This window comes from Apus apus, chromosome 23 (assembly GCF_020740795.1).
Source record: "Apus apus isolate bApuApu2 chromosome 23, bApuApu2.pri.cur, whole genome shotgun sequence".
NCBI classification, from domain to species: Eukaryota; Metazoa; Chordata; class Aves; order Apodiformes; family Apodidae; genus Apus; species Apus apus.
This window is the reverse complement of record NC_067304.1, coordinates 2,438,409-2,453,710: the sequence shown is the minus strand read 5'-3', so window position 1 is coordinate 2,453,710 and position 15,302 is coordinate 2,438,409. Positions and strand designations below refer to the sequence as shown.

The following is a 15,302-nucleotide window of genomic DNA, read 5'->3' as shown; positions in this document are numbered from 1 at the left end:
CCACCGGGATGGGGTGTCAGGCTGAGTTTGGGGGGGGGGGGGGGGTGTGTGTGGAAGGGTGAAGCACCCCCAGGGATGCTCAGCCAGGAGGGGATGCTCCTGCTGGAGGGGATCTGCATCCCCCCCCCAAAAAAAAAAAACCCAAAACCACCACCCTGGGCAGATCCAAGGTGGACGAGTGTGGTGGGGTGTCTGGGGAGCAGTGGGGTTGGGGGGGGACACCCGGCAGGGGACATCATCGCACCGGGCGGGGACATCGCACAAGGGTGACTCTCAACTCCAACGACTCTTGCGTATCCCCCCCCAAATCCTTCGCCCCTCAAAAATACCCTCCCCCTGCAGCTGGCGGGGCTTGGCACCACCAACCTTCCCCCCCCCCCCCCCCCATATCCAACCCCCCAAACTCTGCCGTGGCCGGGGGGGCCGGCCGGGGCGGGCGGCGGGCGCGGTGCCAGGCGCCCGGCGTTGGGGACGCGATGTCCCGGCAGCGGGAGCGCCGGGAACAGCCTGACTCAGCACCGGGAGGGGGGGGGGCGGGAGGGGGGCCCGGGGGCTGGGGGGGGGGAACGGACAAGGCTGGGGGGTGGGGTATCTGGGGGGTTACCTGGGTGGGGATTACCTGGAGGGGTTACCTGGAGGGGTTACCTGGGTTGGTATTACCTGGGAGGGGGGGGGATTGCCAGGCGGGGGGTTACCTGGGTGGGCTACCTGAGGGGGAGTTACCTGGGGGAGGGTACCTGGGGGGATTGCCTGGGGGGGTTACCTGGGTTGGTATTACCTGGGGGAGGGTACCTGGGGGGATTGCCTGGGTGGGGGTTACCTGGGTGAGCTACCTGGGTGGGGATTACTAGGGGGGGTTACCTGGGGGGACTGCCTGGGTGGGGATTACCAGGGGGGTTACCTGGGGGGGGGGGGGCTACATGTGTGGGGATTACCTGGGGGGGGCTACCTGAGGCAGGGGCTGGTGGCTGCCTGGGGGTGCTGTCTGTGGATTGGGGGGGAGCCCTCTGCCTCCGGGACCCCCCCTCCTTGCCGCTGGTAAGACCCTCGGAGCGGATGCTCCCCGTCCCCCCCCACAGCTTGGTCCCTGCTGGATGGCGTGGCCACCGGTGTCACCCCCTCCCTAATGTCGTCCCCCCCCCCAGCATCAGCCCCTGGCATCAACCCCCAGCCTGGTCCCCAGCATCCCCCCTTATTTCCCTTCCCCCCCCAGCGTTCCCACCATAATCTTCCCAGCATCCTGCCCATGCCCCCCCCAAAACCCCCAGCACCCCTCAATATCTTCCCTCTAATATCTTCCCCGCCTTCACCCCCTCCACCCCGTGATGCCCCAGACCATTCACCAGCATTTTGGGGAATTTAATGCTAAAAATACCCAGTGAGGGGGATCGCAGCTGGGGGGAGACACCCCCCCCCCCCCCCCCAAGCACCCAGCCCCGAGCCCCTCCTTGCCCTCCCCACCCCCCATAATCAATTCCTCCAGTAGCAAAAATTCAGCCAGGGGATTTTTCCACTCACGTCCTGCTGGGAAACATCAGGGGGGGTTCATGGAGGTGCACGGGGTGCCTGGATGTCCCCCAGAGCCACCTTTGCATCCCCGTGCCCCCATCGTATCCTCCACTACTGTCCTGAGCTGCCCAGTCCTCAGCCCTGGGTTGCTCTGGGCTGGGGGAGCATCCTCAAGGGACCCCATCCCTGGCCTTGCTCCCAGCCCCAAAGAGGCAGAGGGGGGACGGGGACCCCCACGCCAGCTTTTGGGGCTCCTTGGAGCTGGTCCCTGCCCTCTCACCGGGTCCTTCACCTCATCCAACTCCCGGGGGAAAATTTGGGGGGGGGAAAGCAGGAGATGCGTCCGACATTGATCCCTCCCTCCCATGCGGTGGCAGAGCCGGAGAGGCCGGGGAAAAATCTGCAACAATTGGTTTTGGCAAGAGGAGACAAACCGGAGCTTTCCATGAATTCGGGTTTTGATTTTTTTTTTTTAATGTTGATTTTTGTTGGGTTTTTTTGGGTGGTTGCTAGAAAGGTTCTTCTCCACCAGCCAGAGCCCTCAGGGCGGTTCCTCGCCGGCTCCATCCCCGAACCATCACCCCAGGGTGGTGCAAACCCGGCCCGGATTTAGGAAAACCCACCTGGGGGTTGCAGGAGAAAGGGGGTGGGGGGTGGAGGGGGGTCCTGCACCCCCTTGTGCCCCACGGCTTGAACCTGCCGTGGGTGCAGGTTGAGGTGTCCCACGTCGGCACAGGGTAGTGGGGGCACAGTGGGGCATCTTCCCCAGGGATTTGGGGTCCCCCCACCCCTGCCGGGCTGTGGAACCCCCCCCCCCCCTCCGGGCTGGGCTGCATCCCTGGGGCTCCTGCTTGGCAAACACTGGGGCCACCTCCAGCCACAACCCACCCTGGCTGAGAGGCACCCCGAGATGGGACCACTGCTCGACCCCCCCCCCCCCCCCAATTGCACGAGCACCCCAAAACACCTCTGGGGCACCCCCTAAACACCCCATGGCACAAGCCTCCCTGCCAAGCTCACACATCCCCAGCACCCCTGAACCCAGACCTCATGAGACCCCCTGACAACCCCCCCCCCGCAGGATCGGGCCCCTGCATGACCCCACTCTGTAGCTAATGAGGGGGGGTTGGTGTCATTCTGTGCCTGGGGTACAGGGGGCCCCCAAATGTCACCACCCTCAGGGTGCTAAAGGGCTGCCGCCTCCACGGGGGTCGGGGGCAACTCAGTCCCCCCAAAGAAGCATTTGATCCCCCCCACCTCGGGGCTGACAGCCCCCCCGTGCCCACAGGGCAAAAGCTGCAGGATCAACCCCCCCCCACCCCCCAATCCTGGCCCCCCACTTTTCCTGGGAGTTTTTTTTGCAGAGCTGAGGGGAGGTGGGGGTGCTCCCAGTTTGTGGGGTGGGGGTCTTTGCTGGGGGGGGGGGGGTGGTCTGTCAGGATGCGCATGGGGTGGGCACCCCCCTGGAGACCCCCCCCCACACACACACCTTTGCAGCCGCAGCTCATGATGGCATTTGGGGGGTGTGGGGGGGGAGTAAAGTGGGGATGCAAAGACCCCCCCCCGGGATGGACAGAGGAGCTTCAGCAGCATCTTCGCAGAAAGATTGAGAAGGGAAACAACAACAACAAAAAAGGAGCAAAAAAAAAGGCGCCGTTTGTTTAAAAAAAGGGTTAAAAGCAGCGGGAGGAGAAGAGGTGAAGGCCGAGGGTTGGCGGAAAGGGGGGGGGAGAGAGAGAGGGAGGGAGCGGGGGGGTTGGGGAGAGGGAGCGCGGCTGTGCGAGGACACGCTGTACCCTCCTGGTAAAAACAGCCCCTGCAGGGGGGGGGGGACACAGCGGGGGGGGCGGAAAAACCTTCCACACAGCCCCCCCAGGGCAAAGCGGGGGGGCCCTGGGAGCACCCCCCGTGGGTGAGCAGGTGGGGATGGGGGTAAAAAGTGAGGGGTGAGGCTGGTGATGGGGGGAGGAGGGTGAGATTGGGGTGTGCTCCCCCCCCCGCCCCGTCTTGCGGTGTTCTTTTGGTTTCGTGCTGCTGGTTGGTTTTTAGACGGGGGGGGGGCACCCTGTGCAAAGCCGGGGAGGGGAGGAAGGGGCACCCTAATATTTGCACCATAAGGTGAATTGAGGTCTCGAGGTGGGGGGGGGTGGGTAAATCCCCGTGTGTGTGTGTCCTCCCCCCAGCTCCAAGGCGGGGGGGGAGGGACACACACACACCAGGGTTGCAGAGCTGCTGTGCAAAGTGATGGGGTGAGACTGGGGGGCGGGGGGAGTTGGGGTGACCCCCACCACAATGCTTGCACCGCAACATCACCCAGCGTGAAGGTCCCCAACAAGGGGGGGAAGGAGGGGGGGGTCCTTTGGAGCTGGTGCGGGGGGGACACACGAGGGGCTGCACCCCCCCGGGTCAGGGATCTCATTGCAGCAAAATTTACCCCACAAGGATGCCCTGTTCGTACTCACCCACCCACAACCCAGCTCGGGGTGCCCCCCAACCCTGGAGGGGGGGGCCGGGGGTGGGGGGGGGGCCCAGGGCAGGCAGCACCCCGCAGACACCGGGGGCCCCTTCCTGTGTTTGTTAAGACGCCGTGAGTCAAGCGTCTGGTTTTCGGTTTAAGCCAATATTTACCAGCCCCGGGGGCTGCCAAAATAAAGCCTCTGCTGCACCAGGAAATATAGGGCTGAGATGCGGGGGGGGGCGGGGGGGGGGTGTTTGTTCATGTATGTATGTGTGTTTCCCTCCCCCCAGCACAATCATCCCCCCCCTTCCCACCTCTCCACTGCCACACTCTGCTCCTGCCGACATGGGGACAACCCAAAAATGGGGGTTACCCCCAAAAGTGGGACACCCCGAAATCCTCATTCTATGCACCAAGGGTTGGCCCACGCTGTGTGTGTGTGTGTCCCCCATTAGTGTGTCCTCCCCCACTCCACACAGAGGGTGACCCCCCCCAAAGCTGAGCTCAAGGGGTGTCAGGGCTGGGTGCATTTCAGAGTTCTACCCTCCCCCCCCCCAAGGCTGAGCTGCCCCTGGGGTTGGGGGGTCCCTGCTGGGAGGGGGGGTCCCTAGAGCTGGGGAGGGGGGGGGTCCCAGGCGGCGGGAACGCGGCGGGTGCCCTCTGCTGGTCCCGGCACGGTGGGAGCCCGGGTGGTGGCCGCGTCCTGCCCATGGCAAGGATGCAAAGCCCCGGGTGAGCTCCCAGTATCCCCAGTCCGTGTCCTGGGGTGGTGCCAGCCTCTCCAGGGTCCTCCCCCGCTGGCGAGTTCCCGAAGCTCCAGCACACCTCACAGCTGGAGAAGCTGCTCTACGAGCTGGAGGTGCCAGATGAGAGGTCCCCACAGCTCGAGGACAACCACTGCCCCTTCGAGGTCCTTTCTGGGGAGGGTCCCCACCCCACCGACCACCTCCCAGCCGTGTCCACCCACTCTGAGGAGGAGCAGCAGGTCAGGGTCATCCAGAGCATCAGTGCAGACTCAACCTCCAGCACCCACCACTTCCAGTCCCACCTCTCCAACCACAAACCTTTCCTGGGGGACATTTCCACCCAGAGCAACCACAGAGGGAAATGACCCGAGTGGGACACGAGCCAAGCAGCTCCTGCAGCTCTGGGGGCTGCTGCATCTTCCCCTCCCTGCACCCCCCCCTGCTGATGCTCCCCCTGAGCAGAGCTCACCCCTCTTAGACAATTCCATACCATGTGCACTTTTCGGTGAAGCCACCGTGTCCCCACAGCTTTTTGACCAGAGGGACACGTCGAGTGGAAGCATCAGCTTGACAGGAGATGCTCTTTACTCAGACCTTCCCCCCTGCAGCCAGGGCAGCGTGGGCAGGTCTGGGCATCCCTGGGGAGGGGGAAAAGAGGGTGGCAGGGGTAGGATGGAGGTCTTGGGGGGGATCTCTTCCTTCACCGGGACTTGTCTGAGCTCAGGGGATCCTTGCAGAGGCCGAAGTTGCTGTTGGTGATGGAGCCCACGATGCTCTTATCGGCGTCGCAGGTCAAGCCGTTCTCGCAGGGACACTTGTAGTAAACCCCATAGAGGCTCTGGGGGGGACCAAGGCACACTGCAGTGTGGGGGACATGACCCTGTGTGTGTGTGTGTGTGTGTGTCCCCAGGCAGAGGGGAACCCTTACCTTTGGGGAGCACTCCTGGAACTCGGCTGCCCTGGGCGCGCAGCGGGCCAGGCTGAGGCCGCTGTTGCGGTGGCAGCACCCGCTCTTGCACTGGGCGCTCTGCAGGCACAGCTCCCCGATGTCCTGCAGCACCAGGGAGGGCGTCAGCACCAGGGCCATCTCTGTCCCCCCCTTCACATTCCCCCCAGCCACGGGCTGGGAGGGTTTGGGTGGGTGCCAGCCAGCCCCTTTCAGCCGGGGCTCAGCTTGAGCCTCCCACCCCGCAGCGTTTCCTTGGTCTGACCCAAAATAGGAGCCCCTGAAGTGCTGGTTTCTGCTGGGCACAGGGGAGCGTGGCTGAGACACTGCAGGGGGAGTGTCCCCCCTCCCTGTGAGCCCCCCAGGAAGAGGGTCCTCACCAGCACAGGCAGCTGAGAGCTGCAATCCCACTTACAGGCTTCCGTGTGCTTCCGAGTGCTGGACTCTGAGATCCCTCACAACCCTGAAAAACCCAGCACACCCTCCCCACCCGCCTCAGTTTCCCCACCCACAATGAGTTTTGCTCTCTGTGGCTGCCTCCCTCACCCTGGGGGTCCCCCATGCACCACAGACCCCTCCAACCTCCCCTGCACACCCCATCGAGGTGTCCCCTGGCCGTGTTTGGGGACAGGCTCAGCGTCCCCTGTCCCTCTCACCAAGTTGAAGATGAGCCCTCGCTCGTGGGGCGCGGGCAGGGCCGGGGGCAGCAGCAGCAGCAGGGCCAGGAGCAGGCGGAGGGGCAGGATGGTGGCCATGGTGGGCTGGTTAGGGGCTGTGCTGCGGGCCCAGGAGGTGCTTTATAGCCAGCGTCTCCATCAGCTGATGCAGCTGCTCCTATCACACCCCAACCCGTGGCACTGGGGCAGGGCCTGCGACAGCTGTACCCATGGCACAGGTGACATCCATGCTGCCAGGTGATGCCACGACAGGGACATCTGACCCTGTCCCCGGGCGACCATCCGGCCCCGGCGATGCCAACCTGCCCCTTGGCAGCTCCTTTGGGCGAAGCAATCCCAAAGTCATGGCAGTTCCCTGGGGAGGGATTGCCAGCCCTCTCTCCTCTCCTGCACCCTGACTTCCCAGGAGCTGGGGCTCTCCAGGACTCTCTCCTTGCTGGTGCTGTTGATGGGTTCATGGGCAAACCACGGCAGGAGCTCTGCTCTGTAGGAAGGTGCCCACCCCTGAGGTGCCCACGCCCAGATCCTCCATCGCTCCAACGTTATGATCACAGACACCAAGAAACCTGCTCAAGAAAGCCCAAAGTGTGGCAGGACTGAGCCCACCCCCCTGCCAGCCTCGCTTGGTGCTCCAGAGGCCACCAAGGTCCCCATTGTGGGCCACCCACTGCAGCCTGACGGGTGTTTGCTCCGTGTTTTGCTGCTTGGGGGTTGTGTAGGATGAAAGGAAAACAGCCCTGGGAATGGAGCAGCTTTTCAGGCCCGTCTTGGCCCTGCTGCTCTGGGCAATGATTAACACCAGGGCAGCCCTGGCCTTTGGTGGCCCCTGGGGTGGTTGTCAGGCTGGCATGTGGCATCTGGGCCCTGCGGTGGGAGCTGAGCAGCATGCTGCTGTCCCTCGGGATGTGAGGCAGATGTGGCTCCTGGAGAAAGGTCCCGAGGTGGATGGCAGTGCCTGCAGCACATCGGGGCAGGCTCCATGGTCAGCAGGACATGAGAGCTGGGCAAAGACCGGGCCCTGCCACAGGAGCCCTTGCCCTTCCTGTTGTGGGGCTGAGGGGACAGTCCCCTCCCTGCCTGCAGCCTCAGCTACCCCTGGAGCTGACAGGGGGGGTCGAGGGACCTGCAGCCCCCCACCCCAATGATGCAGCACCCCATACACCCTCCTCCAGGGAGGGAAGACCCTGGTGACACCAGCTGGGAGGGCAGAGGGAAGCAGCAGAGGGGACACAGCGTTTGGGACATGTCCTGGAGCAAACAGCAGAGCCTGGATCGATCCTGGGAAACACACTGAGGGGGGCAAGAGACATCCTGGGGAGCATCCCAACAACCATCCTGGGGCATGTGGCACATCCTGAGACACATCCAGGGATGCACGGCACATCCCGAGACCCAAAGGATGGGCACACAGCATCCCGGGGATATGGGGGACACCCCAGGGCACATCCTGGGGATACAGAGTGCATCCCGGGGGCATGGGGTGACGCCAGGGGCATTTCCCAGGGACACAGGGCACACCCTCCAGGTGCAGGGTCCTGCAGGGCACGTCCCAGGAGCTCATCCTAAGGGCTCATCCCGGGAGCTCAGCCCGGGATTCCAGGGTGCGTTCTGCGGCCGCAGCCCGCGGACAGAGGGCTGATCCCGGGCTATCATCTCGGGATCCCAGGGCTCATCCCGAGTGAAGATCCTGGGGACACAGGGCACGTTCTGGGACCCCCATCCCTGGATCCCATCTCGGGGTCTCAAGTCTCACCCACGCCGCACCCCCCGACCTGCCGCCCGGCTCCTGCCGACCCACCCGGCTGGGGGCGGGGAGGGTCTCTCGGGCTCCTCCCGGGTCCTCCCCGGCTCCTCGGAGCGGGGGAAGGGGCGGGTGGTCGCGCCGCCGCCCCCCGGGGCGGTGCAGCCGCTGCCGGAGCCTCCCGCGGGGCGGGGCGGGCGGCGCCGGGGGGGCCGGTGGCGGTGCCGGTGTCTGTGCCGGTCCCGGTGGCGGTGCCGGTGTCTGTGCCGGTCCCGGTGTCTGTGCCGGTCCCGGTGTCTGTCCCGCTGCCCCCACCATGACCAAGCTGCTGCCGGCGCAAGAGGCGGCCCGGATCTATCACACCAACTACGTGAGGAACGCTCGGGCCATGGGGGTGCTCTGGGCCCTTTTCACCCTCTGCTTCTCCATCCTGATGGTGGTGACCTTCATCCAGCCTTACTGGATCGGGGACAGCATCGACACCCCCCAGGCTGGCTACTTCGGCCTCTTCTCCTACTGCATCGGCAACGCCCTGACGGGAGAGCTCATCTGCAAGGGCAGCCCCCTCGACTTCGGCACCATCCCCTCCAGCGCCTTCAAAACGGCCATGTTCTTCGTCGGCATCTCCACCTTCCTCATCATCGGCACCATCCTCTGCTTCAGCCTCTTCTTCTTCTGCAACGCAGCCACCGTCTATAAAGTCTGTGCCTGGATGCAGCTGGCAGCAGGTGATGCTCGGGGGGGGGGACTGGGGGCTTCTGATGGTCCAAGGCAGAGCTGCTTTTCTCTCCCTGTCCCCACCTTGACTCTGCCAGTGGGGGTGCTGGGCAGGAAAATGACCCCAGCATAACCTCCATGCTCCATTTGCTCCTCCTTACTGGTTACCAGTGGGGAATTGGCAGTCAATGTCAGAGCAGCTGAGGCCCAGCAGACTCATTGCACGTGGTTGATGCTCCTCTCCTTGTGCTGCTGCTAAATCCCCAACAAACCAGTCTGTCCCCACTTACCTGAGGGAATCCCCTCTGGCCATCACCCAGCAGGGTGGCTCCTGCTCTGCCCCACGGAGCAGTGAGGTCCTGGCTTCAGAGCATCCGTCCCTGCTGTGCAAGGATCCCGTGGGAATTCAGCAGGGAGATGCTGAGGTTTGCCGGGTTATTTGGTGCCCACGGCACCACCTGGAGCCTGGGGGGGAGACGTACCAGGGAGGGGGAGCAGGAGGAGGGCACTGACTTGGTACCATCACCTACGTTTCCCTACTTTTCTGCTCATCCTCACATCCTTCCGCTCATCCCTGTGGATCTTCATCCTTCCCCATCCCTCCCCCAGGGCAACCAGACACCCGAGACACCGGGTAACCCAGCTCCTGCCTTCCCAGCCCCAGCTGAAACCCAACCCAGCCCCTTTGCAGCTCCTGAATCATTCATACCAGGACCAGCCACAGCCCCCCCCCACCCACCCCCCTGTCCCTGGGTGCCCCCACGACAGGGACACCCGGGCTGACACCCCGTGGGAGGATGGCACCAGGGTTGCTTCAGTTCCTGGCTAAAGCAGCAAAGCTTTAGATAAGAGGCTTGGGGCCGCTCAGCCTCCTGAGGGGCAGGGCAAGGCTTTGCTGTCCTATTTGGGGCTTTTGATGGACATTTTTGCCCTGGATGGGGAGAGAAAGTCAACACAGGCAGCTCCAGCCACACGGACAAGCCCAATTTATCCCTGACAGCCCAGTTCCTCTTCCCCAGACAGAGCCCAGGCTCACGGGAGCTTTCAAGCAGGTGCTGCTGCATTTCTGGGAGTTATTTAAAAAAAAGGGGGCAGGCACAAACAGGTCCATTCTCTGACCTTTGCTCCTCACCAGGTGCGTTTTCGCAGGAGAATCGATTTCCTTCCAGCTTCCCCAGTTTCTCTCTGCCCCTCCTCTCTGTGAGCTACACAGAAGAGTAATTAAATACAGGAGACACCAGCTGCTTCTTAATGAAGAGAAATGCTCTCTGCAGACCCAGGCCTGGCTGCTCTCCTGTCCTCAAACCAAGGTTAAAAAAACCATCAGCAAAGTGGGAGGCAACCACCCCAAAAAATGTTTTCTGGCTTATTGAGCACCCAGTGACAGAGAAAAAGCAGCAGTATGGGGCAGGAATATCTCACTGCTGCAGAAGGACATCCACGAGGGTGAAGTTCTGCTTGTCCAGAGCTCCCCCCATGGCATGAGAGGAGCCTGGGGGGGGGCCTCACAGCTGCACAAAAAGAAATCAAGGACCATTTACTTCCATGCTTTGCACCAGGATAACAGTGGAGGATGCAGAGTCTCCATTCATCTCATCCCAAAGCTTTGCAGATGAGCTCAGCTCTTCTCCCTCCCCAACTCCCTCACCCTCATCCAGCAAATTCAACCATTTCTCTGGGCAGGTGGGGGGGGAAAAAAAAAAAAAAAAGCAGTTCTGAGCTTTTGGAATATGAGGAGCTTGGCAGAAACTGTCCCTCCAGCAGCTGGTGCTGGGTTTGTTGCACCTCCCATGGCAAAGCCAGAAGGACAACAGGCTGAGGGCCCTGCAGGAGATGGTCCATGTGCTGGGGCCAGGCAAAGAGGTGGAACCACCACAGCTGCTCAAGCAGAGCTGCTGCACACCAGGCAGGGACAAGGTCCTCCACCTCACGCAGGCTAAACCCACCCTGGTTTCATGCAGAGAAAATATTTCTTTGCAGCAGGGATGTGTGGAGAGGCAGGAGAGACGTTGCCTGGGCAACGTGGGGATGGAGCTGCTGCTGCAGCGTGTCCTTGGTGGGAGCAACCTGCTGGATCCTGCTGCTCCCTGGCTGCAGGGGGGTGGCTGCAGCAGGACCCGTGCAGGAAAGCTGGAGAGGGGCTTGGGAGGGGTGGGACAAGGGGGGATGGATGAAAACTGGAAAAGGGAGATTGAGATATTGGGAATTCTGGGCTGTGAGGGTGGGGAGACCCTGGCCCAGGCTGCCCAGGGAAGCTGTGTCTGCCCCATCCCTGGCAGTGTTGAAGGGCAGGTTGGATGGGGCTTGGAGCAGCCTGGGCTGCTGGGAGGTGTCCCTGCCCGTGCAGGGGGTTTGGGACTGGATGATCTTGAAGGTCCCTCCAACACAAACCATTCTGGGATTCTCTGGGTGACCGCAGGGCAGGTGAGCACTGAACCCTGCTGAGCTTGTCCCTCCGTGTCTCTCTGCCCGCGGTGGGTGCAGCGCTGCCCCGCTCCTGCAGGGGCAGCCCCGACCTCCCGGCCCCTCTCCCCTCTCCCCGCAGCCACCGGGCTGATGATCGGCTGCCTCATCTACCCCGACGGCTGGGACTCGGGCGAGGTGAGGCGTCTGTGCGGGGACAAGACGGACAAGTACACCCTGGGGGCCTGCACCGTGCGCTGGGCGTACATCCTCTGCATCATCGGCATCCTCGACGCCCTCATCCTCTCCTTCCTGGCCTTCGTGCTGGGGAACCGGCAGGACAACCTCCTCCCCTCCGATTTTAAAGCAGAAAGTAAAGGTAAAGGTGGCTGGGGCTGAGCTCCAAGCCCCTGTCCTGCTGCAGAGCCTTTCCAGGGTGAAAAATGATTGCTGCTCTTCTGTAATTATATATGGTGTCATTATATATAATGAATTGGGAGACTGAGGTTGGAGATGAGGAGGGAATTCTGTGCTGTGAGGGTGGTGAGACCCTGGCCCAGGTTGCCCAGGGAAGCTGTGGCTGCCCCATCCCTGGCAGTGTTGAAGGGCAGGTTGGATGGGGCTTGGAGCAGCCTGGGCTGGTGGGAGGTGTCCCTGCCCATGCAGGGGGTTGGAACTACATGAGCTTTAAGGTCCCTTCCAATCCAGACCAGTCTGGGATTCTGTGACTACTTGGGAGGATGGTGGTTTCCTTCACTGGGAAGCAACAGAGCTGCCACAGCACCTGCTGCAGGTGTGGTCTCACCTGCACCTTCCTTGCTATTCCTACACTTCATTAACACAGTAATTATCTTTTTCATTTCACAGAAGAGGGTGACTGACAGAGCTGACCACCAGGTAAGAGAGGCCTACACCATTTTCACCATTTCCTCCCAGCAGACAGAATTCTGCTGGTGTATTTTGAGGATTACTAAAGGGCTGATGATAACCAGGGAGATTTTGATGCTATAGATTTGGTTTTAATTGTGGTTAAATGGGAAAGAGTCTTTGCTTTGCCTCCTGTAAACCAGGAGAACATCAATCCTTGCTGAGTGACTAAAAATACACCTTCAAATCTGAAGTCATGCTCCATTTGGCAGCAACTGACCTTTTCTTTCTCTTTCCAGGGGCACCTGGAACTCTTCTTCCATCAGCACTTTTCTTGAAAGTGACTTTTCCAGAAGCTTTAAACTTACCACCATCTGTGGATTTTCTACAACTGTTCTTCTCACCTATGGGGCCACTAGTGGCTCTCAGCTCTGATGGAGTTGATTTATGGGAAGAGCTCCAACTGGACATAGGTTGGGTTGGTTGGGTTTTTTTCCAGTCCATCAGCAAAGCTGTGGATGAGGGGAGGGATGGGATTTTGCTGCTTCTTGGGGTTTGTACACCATCTTTTATGGAAATTCCTTCTGAATAATCCTAAAAAACAGGGGGTTGGATCCTGTGCTGGTCTCCTTGTGGCAGGGGAAGTCCTCTGCCATGTCCCAGGTTGCCCTTGTACATGAAGAAATGACACAGCCAATTCCTAGCAGAGCCATGGATCAGCTTCCCACTCAGGGCAGCAAGAACCAAACCCAACCTTTGCAAAAGGGCACTTTTCTAGGTGGGGGGGGGGGGGGGGGAGGAACCCACCTGCAGGCCTGTGACAGCACCCACCAGCTGCAGGGGACAGTGCCAGTCAGCATCAGCTCCCTGCACCCCATAATGAACCCAGTTTAGCCATCATTTCTCATCACATCCAACTCCCACCTGCAGCAGCTCCAGCACAGTCTGTTTCTGCAGAGGACAAAGCAGCACATCAGCCCCCCCAGCTCTTAACCTGCTCAGAACCCCAAATGAGCCTGTTTGACCATTTCCATTTGTCCTTGTTGTGATTCATTGGTTCCTGGAGCAGCCAATTCACTTCAGTTCCAACAAGCACCTTCCTGTTTCATGCCTCCTACTACAAAAAGTCTTTGGGAAGGTTTTAAGACTCTTTGCTAGGGCAGACAGCAGAGAGATCATAGAATCATCTAGGTTGGAAAAGGTCTTCAAGATCCTCAAGTCCCAGCTGTCAACCCTACACCCCTGGGACCACTAAGCCATCTCTTGCAGCACCACATCAACCTGTTTATTTAACACCTCCAGGGATGGTGCCTCCACCAACTCCCTGAGCAGCCTGTTCCAAGGCCTCACCACTCTTCAGTGATGAAATTGTTCCCAACATCCAATCTGAACCTCCCCTGGTGCAACTTGACACCCTTTCCTCTTGTCCCATCGCTGGTCACTGAGGAGGAGATACCAACACCCACCTCACCACAACCTCCTTTCAGGTAGTTGGAGAGAGCAATGAGGTCTCCCCTCAGCCTCCTCTTCTCCAGGCTGAACAGCCCCAGCTCCTTCAGCCTCTCCTCATAAGACCTGTTCTCCTCCATCACCTCCTCCCACCCCCAGCAGCTCCCAGTGTACTCCCTGAGCCAGGGCAATCCCAAAAGGGTCCTGGATTGTCAGCAGAGCAGACAGGAGCTGAGGGGAGAGATACAAGGGTGAGGAACTCATGGGTCTAGGGTTCAAGGGACAGGGATAGATGGGAGTCATCCCTGGATGCTGGTCATGGAGGGAAGAGAAGGGAAGACAGTTGACTCTGTGATCCCTGAATTTATACTGAAAAGGACATATATGGGATGGAATCATCTTGTTGGGAATGGCCTGCCCCTTCCTCCAAAGCCACAGATTCTCTTTTTCTCCCCTAGTGCCACCCAAAGCTCCCTGTTCAACCAGGCTGGTCTCCTGTGCCACCAGCTCCCCTTGCAGCTCACAGGGATGACCTGCTCCTGCACCTTCCTGAAGAGCATCCAACCTTCCTGGACTCCTGTGCCCTTCAGAAGCAATTCCCAAGGGATTGTGACAATCAGGCTACTGAACAAGTTAAAGCTTGCCCTCTGGAAGTCCAAGGTGGCAGTTCTACCCCTCCTCCTTCTCTAAGAATTGAGAACTTTATCATTTTGTGATCACAAGAAGCCATTAGGAAGGGGTTGAAGGAAGGAACCTGCTCTGGCATCACACACACCTGATTACATTCCTCTTAAGAGGAAAATGAGGCTTAGCAGCAGATAATGGTAGAGAAGCTCCTAAAGAAGATAGGCTGATAGAGTTGGGGTGTTCAGCCTGGAGAAGAGAAGGCTCCAGGGAGACCTTAGAGCACCTTCCAGGGCCTGAAGGGGCTCCAGGAAAGCTGGGGAGGGGCTTGGGACAAGGGCAGGGAGGGATGGAATAAGGGGGATGGATGAAAACTGGAAGAGGGAGGTTGAGGTTGGACATGAGGAGGAAATTCTTTGGTGTGAGGGTGGTGAGAGCCTGGCCCAGGTTGCCCAGGGAAGCTGTGGCTGCCCCATCCCTGGCAGTGTTGAAGGGCAGGTTGGATGGGGCTTGGAGCAGCCTGGGCTGGTGGGAGGTGTCCCTGCCATGCAGGGGGGTTGAGACTTGATATTCTTTAAGGTCCCTTCCAACCCAAACCGTTCCATGATCCTATGAAAGATCAAAATGTGTCATTAGAAACTTTTGATTCATATGCAAAAGAAAATCAACTGAGAAAAGGCAGAAGAAATTGAAGCCTTGAGTTCTACTCAGGGAAAACAGGCCCCATCAAAAGGAAGTGGTAGAAAGAATAATTATGGGGAAGGAAAAAAAAGCTGATTTTGGAAAATTCAACTTCCCAAGAAAAAAGGAACTGGAGGCAAAAGTCTCTTCACTGGTGGTGAGTTCCACCTCCCTTCAAGGTTTGCCAGAAGATGGTAAGATCATCCAGCCCAACCTTTAACCCTACTCTACCATGTTCACCCCTCCTCCATATCCCCAGGCACCACTAGGACTTTTAAACACATTCAGGGATGGTGTCAGATTTGTGGAGGAAGAACATTTTATAAAGGAAAAACTCCAGCAGAGCTGTCCTGCTCTTGACTACTCTTCTCTCCCTTTTAAAGATGATCACAAAACCAGCAATAAAATCTCCACCTGCACCATCTACCTTTGTCTCATTCTGGAAAACAAAACTTAAGTGCCCACTAGCCAAGAAAACTCAATC

General features: G+C 59.9%; 2 protein-coding genes across 2 annotated transcripts; one reads left to right on the top strand and one right to left on the bottom strand.

Moving 5' to 3' along the window:
* Positions 1–5,280: 5,280 nt before the first annotated feature.
* On the bottom strand, positions 5,281–6,414 carry CLPS (colipase). The gene is made up of 3 exons (XM_051639310.1): positions 6,316–6,414; positions 5,642–5,764; positions 5,281–5,551 (listed from the first exon to the last, which is right to left on the bottom strand). The coding sequence occupies exons 1-3, from the start codon at positions 6,412–6,414 to the stop codon at positions 5,414–5,416; spliced, it is 360 nt and encodes a 119-aa protein (XP_051495270.1). The 3' UTR covers positions 5,281–5,413.
* Positions 6,415–8,270: 1,856 nt separating this feature from the next.
* On the top strand, positions 8,271–12,780 carry LHFPL5 (LHFPL tetraspan subfamily member 5). Its single transcript, XM_051639295.1, has 4 exons — positions 8,271–8,805; positions 11,340–11,576; positions 12,065–12,094; positions 12,364–12,780. The coding sequence occupies exons 1-3, from the start codon at positions 8,394–8,396 to the stop codon at positions 12,076–12,078; spliced, it is 663 nt and encodes a 220-aa protein (XP_051495255.1). The 5' UTR covers positions 8,271–8,393; the 3' UTR covers positions 12,079–12,094; positions 12,364–12,780.
* The last annotated feature ends 2,522 nt before the right edge of the window (positions 12,781–15,302 follow it).